The sequence below is a fragment of the Ranitomeya imitator genome, chromosome 10 (assembly GCF_032444005.1).
Source record: "Ranitomeya imitator isolate aRanImi1 chromosome 10, aRanImi1.pri, whole genome shotgun sequence".
In the NCBI taxonomy this organism is placed as follows: Eukaryota; Metazoa; Chordata; class Amphibia; order Anura; family Dendrobatidae; genus Ranitomeya; species Ranitomeya imitator.
In genome coordinates this window covers 34387574-34395434 of record NC_091291.1, presented here as the reverse complement: position 1 = coordinate 34395434, position 7861 = coordinate 34387574, and the positions used below count along the sequence as shown (strand labels likewise).

The 7861-nt window shown below is 36.9% G+C and overlaps 1 protein-coding gene across 1 annotated transcript; it reads right to left on the bottom strand.

The window, feature by feature from the left end:
- Positions 1-743: 743 nt before the first annotated feature.
- Positions 744-5083, bottom strand: LOC138651780 (G1/S-specific cyclin-D1-like). The gene is made up of 5 exons (XM_069742286.1): positions 4793-5083; positions 3221-3436; positions 2102-2261; positions 1860-2008; positions 744-1009 (listed from the first exon to the last, which is right to left on the bottom strand). Exons 1-5 carry the CDS (start codon positions 5069-5071, stop codon positions 863-865), a joined length of 951 nt encoding a protein of 316 aa, XP_069598387.1. The 5' UTR covers positions 5072-5083; the 3' UTR covers positions 744-862.
- Between the last annotated feature and the right edge of the window lie 2778 nt (positions 5084-7861).

The window sequence follows — 7861 nt, the reverse complement described above, 5'->3', positions numbered from 1 at the left end:
TGCCCTGGACAACCTCATAGTGGCCAATCCAGACTCAAACCGTGAAACATGGAAATTTCTGCAACCATTCATAATGAATAGAGTCTGCAGAAACCCATGGAAATGTCGTAACAACTCCCATCTACAGGTATATAATAAGATTTCTGTAGTGGCATAAAGCTCCTCATTTTCCAGCATGCCATCCAGTAATCATTTATCCTAATTGCAGAATTCTGTTTAGTGCAGCTTATGCAAAAAAACAAAATAATAACATAAAAAAATAAATAAAGCAAAATACAACAAAAGCACAATTAAATAAAATACAGAAAACAGCAAATAAATATTAAATACCATAAATTAACAACCAAAATAGTCAGAAAAGCAAAAAACAACAACAACAAAAAAAGAAGTTCTGTTCTCCCCATCGGGAAGTGTCTAGAAGTCGGGGGAAGTAGTGTTTGGCGTACAGAAGCCCCTTTTATAGACGAAATATCGGATGTACATCGAAAAAGTGCTGTGTTCCTTACTCGAAGAATTAGTCAGAGACTTGGGGCAAAATCCGAGGTGAAAATCTGCATCAGGTCACAGATTTCAAAGTCAATTTCCACGTAATAAAAAAAAAAAAAAAGGGAGTGTATGGACGATATCTGAAAATCTCAAGTATATGACGGATTCTGTAAAATATTGTGGACTTGCACAGGTCAAATCAGTAGGAAAAATCTGCAATAAATGTGGGATTTTTAAATCCAATCTTACAAGTTCGGCATTTCCGCTTGGATTAGAGTAGGAACACTATGACATACAAGGAAAAAAAAAAGTTGAACGCCCCAAGCCCGTTTATACAAGGTTTGAGTCACTAATTAATCACAATGGGCCAGTATGGCTACAGATCGAAGTCCAGGACGTCTGTGGGGGTGCTGGCCCGCTCAATCTCCTCCACTGCCTTGGTGTCCGCGCCGTCGTTTCCAGCTTGTCGGAGACTGGATTCCAGGGACACTTCAATTTGCTCTTGGCACATTCTCAGAATATTCTAAAGTGAAGGAAATAGAGTTATTTTATGTGCGCATACTTAAGAATGGGGTCCATTTCTGCCAAATGTGCACCCATCTCCTCAACCACTCTGCTTGTGAACTAACACACAGTCTCCAGATTTGGGATGTACAGGGTTTGTTTTTGTTTTTTATTAAAAAAAAAAATTACGTTTTTTCAAAACCAGTTTTCTAATGTTCCAGAAGTCGCCCCCCCAAATAAAAAAACAAAACGCAAGTTAAACCAATTACACAGTCATAGGAGACATGGAATGAGAATATAAGATCAACTATTCTCAGTCTTCAGAAATAAGTTAAAAAAACAAAAAAAACAATTTCTCCTATCTGACAGTCTGTGAAAGTTTTTTTTGACAGACTCATTGACTTGCATTGCCTGTTGTGATCCAACCTTTGGATATTTTCCATGGGTCACTTGGTCAGAGGAAGAAATAAATGGACATGTGAAAGACCCCATCGCTGTACACAAAAAACACAAGTCTGAATGAGGCCTTAATTTCCAGAAAACACCAATTGTACAAATTGGGATGCTTGGATCACCCATAGCGGTGCCCGAAGCACAATTTGCACCCTGAAATATCTCCGCAAGGTTTCCAAGGTATACAATGCTTAGCGCGAGCAGAATCCTCCTGCGTGTATGCACACAGTCCGCACCGCTGCAGCCGCTCTTCCGGGAGTATCAGTCTAGTGAGCGGCTGCAGCGGTGCGGACTGTGTGCATCAGCGCCTGAACCGCCTTCCTCTTTTTGCATTGTGCTCCACAATGGAAGAAATGACATAAGACAGAGGGGGGGGGGGGGGATGGGGAAACCACCATCTTAGTAACTTAACTTACCGGATCGCAACGAATGGCCCTGGCGAGGTAGCTTGTGGCTGTTACACTGGAACACGCCATGCCCAGGTTCTCAGGCCGCAGGCCTGTGACTGCAGCTGCCACGCTGGCGGCAGCCACTATAGAGGCAGGCAGGGCGATAAAACTACAGTCTAGAAGACAATAAAAAAAAAAAAAATCTGAGTACCTGTAATGATTTATTTTTTCAGATGTGGCAGAAAATTACCATGAGGTTAGAGACTTACCTGTAGTGCAGAGAGCGATGAAGGTTTCCGCGTGTTTCCTGACCAGGTGCGTCTTGTCTGCTGACAATCCAAGAAGCTCCAGGAAGTGCGGGAGGAAGTCTCGGGGCGTCACCGCTTCTACGTCCCACTTTAACTTATTCAAGATGAGCAGCTCCATTCCCTACACGGGAGACGAGAGCGTAAGACCCAATGCAAGAAACATTGCACACGTGACGTAACTGCAGCACCACATTGATATTCTCCATTTAATCACAATTTAATCCAATCCCTGACCTATAGGGGGCGCTTTACAGAGGATTTGTCACTTTGCAAAAATATGGCATTATTAACATGGTGTTAATGCCGCTGTTCTCCTGAATTCGGCGTAGTTTTTATTTTCTTTCTGCGCCTCTCCATTCCTGAGATATAGCCTTTTGTTTCCGGTTTATAAATCAAGTCTTGTAGCCAAGTGGTTGTGGCTCTTATTGATCACCACACCCACTTGGCTAACAAGTCTAGAAAAATTTTATAGGGACGAGGAGGCCATATCTCTGGAACGGAGAGGCGCAGGAAAAAAAGAAAAACTACGCCGGATTCAGGAGAACAGCGGCATTTACACCAGGTAGAAAAAATATTTATGGTGACGGGTCCTTCATAAAAGGGTTAGTCAGCTCATGGAAGAACAGCGGTGCTGCTGAGGTCTCCTAGTTGCTTTTCAGGTATTGATAGGCAAAATATAAATTTCATATTGTAATTAACAGGAAAGATGCACAATAATTGGCAAGTGGTCGAAAAACTATAAAGGCTCACGTGGCAATGTGAAGGCAAGAAGCGTTAGACCAGGATTTGTGGTCAAGAATGTTTAACTGCTGATCCCTAAGGGCAGAGAATTCAGGCCCAAATATAGGATTTTTGCAACTTTTGGCATTTTCATGATGATTTTGCCCAAATGGGTGGAGCTGGGGTGGGACAGGGGAGCAGAAGGGGTGTGGTGCCTCAGCTCCGCTAATTCATGGCAAAAACATGCAGAGGCTCAATGCTGGACCGGGGGAGAGTGAGTAATGTACAAATTGAATTGGAAAACCACTTTAAAAAAAAAAAAGTGTCGAATGGCGAGTGTGTAGACCACCAGGTACCTACCCGCATTTCACCATCGGTGAAGGAGTAGTCAGAATACATGCAGAGGTTCACAATGGCTATTGGTTTGGATTCCTTCAGTTTGGAGGCGAGAAGAAGGCAAGTGGCGCCCACCAGCTGAAGTCGCCTCTTCTCTACGGGCACCAAAGACAAGAACCTGTCCAGGCAGTTAACGGCCAAGGGGAACACCTCTTCTCCACATTGCTGGTCTTCACATACCTGCAAAAGGCGAGGTCCTAGATGCTGAATCTGCACCCCTGATATATGCCATTAATTAATGAAGGGGGTTTGGCCTCATGCAAAAAAAAAAGTTCTTCCAATTTTCATCAAGTTTTGCTTTGTGCGCCTATTTTTATTCCCATATGCAAAAAATAAATAAATAAATAAATTTTCAAGCTCCTCTTACTCTCTTAAAAAGAAAAAAAATATATATATATATTTTATAATAATATTTCTATTATACTTATTAAAAAAAAATTACATATTTTTTATTATTATATATATATTAAATTAATTAAATAACATTTTATTTATTATGTTTTATGTATAATTATATTTATATCAAATGATATAATATACCGTATATAGAAATATTAATATATATATATATATATATATATATATATATATATATATATATATATAAAATTTATTTTTATTTATTTGTTATGTGGACAACACATGGATGTCACCCGAGTGCTTTCCATTTTTTTTTTTTTTTTTTTTTTTAATTTTTAATGAGTAAGAGAAGCTTGGACATTTTTTTCCATTTGGGAAGAAAAATGGACACAAACCTAAAGTTGATGAAAATTGGAAGTTTTTTTTTTTTTTTTTTTTTTTTTTTTTAGAAGTGTACTGATGAAAATAAAAAACACTCAATTTTTTACACTTATTCACAAAAAAAAAACAACAACAAAAAAAAACCCCACACCACACTAAAAAGGTCTCAAAGAAGCTTTAAATGAAAACTATCTGCCCAGGAGGAGATAGAAGCCAATTTGTTTCCCTATGAAAAAAAAAAATCAGTTGCATTATGAGAAATATTGTTCACTTACATTCTTGCTTTGTCATGTATTTCTCGGTGAATACATGGAGATTAAAAACTGTCAGGAATATCTGAAGCGTGAAGACTGAGATACAGTTTTTGCAGCAATTTTTGAAAAATTCTAAAAATAAAAAAATTACTGCAAAATGGACCGTAGCAACAATGGGTTACTCCAGCCATCGGAGCAGTCCTAAAAATATCATTAAAAAATTGCTGGCGATCTTAAAATTATTATTAATAATAATTATATTAATTGTATTTTATTATTATTATTTATATTAATAATTATTATTTCTTTAGCCATTACAAAACTACAACTCCAAGCATTCTGTGACATCCGCCGGCTGGGAGTTGTAGTAGTTCTGGAACATCTGGAGTGCTTGCAGATGAGATGAATAATCTCATAGGGTGCAGGGCTATCACTGTCAGATGGAATATAGGGTGTCATGCCATGAAAATCAAACTACACCGAAGGGGTTAAGGACTGCCACACTTAACCCCGTGTGTGCCAGCGCAGTCAGGTGACTTACCTCCAGCATCCAGCTGGTCAGCATCTTCCTCATGTGTGGGTAGATCTCCTTCTGTACACACTGGAAGTATGTGGGGGAGGCCAGGTATCTGTCCTGAGCTGTCAGCAGCCTCTCCAGCACTTGGCCATGGAGCAGGACAGGATCAGCCTGAGCTCTCAGCTCCTTCTCTGCCTCCCAGCACAGCAGTCTGCTCTCCATGCTGAGCCCTCTCTCTGCAGCTGATCCTGCTGATAGAAATAGAAGAGGTTCTGTCCCTTTAAACTTTCTGAGTTTGTCCATTTAAACTGCAGCTTCATATACTCCCAGCGTTCTAATGTCCCCGCCCCTGGCAGTAGCCACGCCCCCTGATCTGCCAATCCCAGGGAGCAGCTTTCTCAGGGGGGGAAACACAAGGCCATATGGGCTGGAGCTGTCCCAGTCCCTGAGCTGCTTGTTTGTAAATCCATTCTTTTATTTGGATTGTTTATTGTTATTTTTTATACTTATTATATATTTTTTTTTTTTTTATTTTTTTTTTTTTAAACTTTTTTTTTTTTTTTTAGCATATATTATTTTTTTTATTAATTTAAAAAAAAAGGCATTTAAAGCGGGTTCTTTAATCTTGTGGTTGTTGCTGCGCAGGTGATCTATGTATAATACAGAATGCAAAAATAGGACTAAATAAAGACGCTAAAAATGTGTATTAAAAGAAAATAAAATAAAAATGAAAAATAAAATAAAAAAAAACTTAAAAGTAAAAAAATGAAAATGAAAGAAAAAAAATAAAATAAAATAAATAATAACAATAAAAAATAAAAAGATAACTTAAAATGAAAAAAAATATAATTAATATTATAAAAAATATGATTAATAAAAATAAATCAAATGTAATAAAATGAAAATGAAAGAAAAAAAGAAAAGAAAACAAATAAAAATAAACAACAGTAAAAAAAATAACTTAAAATTTTGAAAAAATAATTATTATAAAAAAAATAATAAAAAAATAAAAATGAAAGAAAAAAATAAAATAAATAAAAATAAACAGTAAGAAAAATAACTTAATTAAAAAAAATAATATTATAAAAAATATAATTAATAAAAAATAAAAAAATAAAATGTAAAAAAATGAAAATTAAATATATAAAAATAAAATAAATTTTTTTTAAAAAATTAAATAAAAGGAAAAATCAAATAATAAAAAAAAAAATAGTAACTTTCGCCAGTAATTTAAACACGAGAACATGGAGTCTATGCAATCTAAGCCAGACGGGGCGGATTAATGTTGATGCTGATATCACATCGCGTGGTGGTGAATGGCCGCCATGATCATATGGGGTGATGTCACCCAGCTTCACGTCATGGAGTTTATAGGATATTTATGTGTTTGTGGATTTCCTCTGGGTTATACGATTTAAGTTTTTATTCTAAAAAATGCACTGATCGGGTTAATTTTGGAATTCAGATTGGGGCATGAACCGATGTGAACGATGACGGTCTTTGTACAGTGCTATGGAATATGTTAGAACCACATAAATAAAATTAATGAATGGGCGCAAATTACCCAAACATTTGCATTTTCCAAATTTTCTTTTTCCTGCAATTCGATTAGCGTGAATCCAGCAAAATGGCAAAATCAAATGGGCTAGGAAGGGGTTAAAAAAAGCCTTATAATTCCCAGAGTTGTAATTTGTCACCCGATTAGGGTATTTGGATGCGATAAATATGGCTTTATTTTCCTGACCCCAGAGAAGCTGTAACGAGCAGATCCTATTGTGGAAGATTCGGGACACCCATGTATTTAGACATTCGAGCATTCCTTTTATTAGGCAAGAAGTAATACCGCATTTGTCCTGCAGAGGGCACTTTATTTAAGAGTTCAGCTGCAAACCTAAAGTTAGCAGATAATTCACATCCATCCATCTGTGATTTAATTTATATATTTGTCCAGTTAGATTTATGACAAGTAATTCACAGGAAGATAAAAAAAAATACTTTCATGATTTTTTTTCCTTTAGGTATAATACATCCTGTTAGTAGCTGCATTGAAGAACGATTAGAGCAAATGGGGATAAACTTTGGCCAGAGCATGTGCATCAGTTTTTCGCATAAATTAAAAACCGTCTTGCTTCAAATTTGCACAAAATTGCAGCACAAGCCAAAAATTAAAATTAAGTGGTAAAATGGGTGTGGTCAAAATGAAATGGGCGTGGTCTCGATATTTGAAGGGTTTTCCCCATCTTCGTAGATGGGTATTTTTCAGATAGGGCTTGTAAAAACAAACACTTCTGCAATTTACTGCTTGTTAAAATTTCTCTCCGTTCTTGAGAAATTAACACTTTTCTTTTGTTGTTTGTTGTTGTTGCCTAGGAAACCGACCACCATTTCTGTTTGCCTTGTAAGCACTACGATGAAGCTGGCTTGGAATTAGGAGGAAACAGCGCGCTCCGGAGATCCTGGCTGGCTTCAAAACAGTGCTTACAAGCTCAACAGAAAAGAAAAAGGAAGCACTGTGAATGTTCTGCTGTCTAGCAGCAGTGGTCTGTCTCCAAGGCAACAACGTGTAAACAAAAGAAAAGTGTTAATATCTCAAGAACGGCTGAAAATTTTAACATACAGTAAATTGCAAAATTGCTCGTATTTACAAGCTCTATCCGACAATACCCATTACTGAAGATGGGGAAAATTAGTTTCATGCTTCTGATTTTCTCTGCTTCAGAGTCAGATTCCCAGGTTCCAGCAGTCAAACACCCAGTGATCAGTAAGTTAGCCCCTATCTTATATTTAGGGGATAGCTTCCATTTTTTGGGACTAACCCTTTAATATCTCTATATCAAAAATTCTCCAGTATCCAGGTGGATACCAGAAGAGAATCAACGTCTTACAAAATATTTCGACCATGCAAAATTTCAGTAGTCCACAAGAAATGTCAAATTTTTACAAAAAAAATGCAACTTTATGGCTCTTGGAAGGTAACAAAAAAGAACAAGATATAACGGGGTTTCTGGTGCCCATGTTGGTTATCACCCAGTTTTTACAAAATGGAAGTTACTTCTATGTAATCTTCAAATATTCTTCATGTGACTTGCATTG

What these genes read in the sequence shown, in the direction of transcription:
- LOC138651780 (XM_069742286.1), bottom strand. Translation starts at nt 5,071, where the DNA reads ATGGACAAACTCAGAAAGTTTAAAGGGACAGAACCTCTTCTATTTCTA. An exon ending in CATCGCTCTCTGCACTACAG is followed by an intron (nt 2,009 to 2,101) that starts GTAAGTCTCTAA and finishes ATTGTCTTCTAG; the next exon opens with ACTGTAGTTTTATCGCCCTG. An exon ending in GGGCCATTCGTTGCGATCCG is followed by an intron (nt 1,010 to 1,859) that starts GTAAGTTAAGTT and finishes CCTTCACTTTAG; the next exon opens with AATATTCTGAGAATGTGCCA.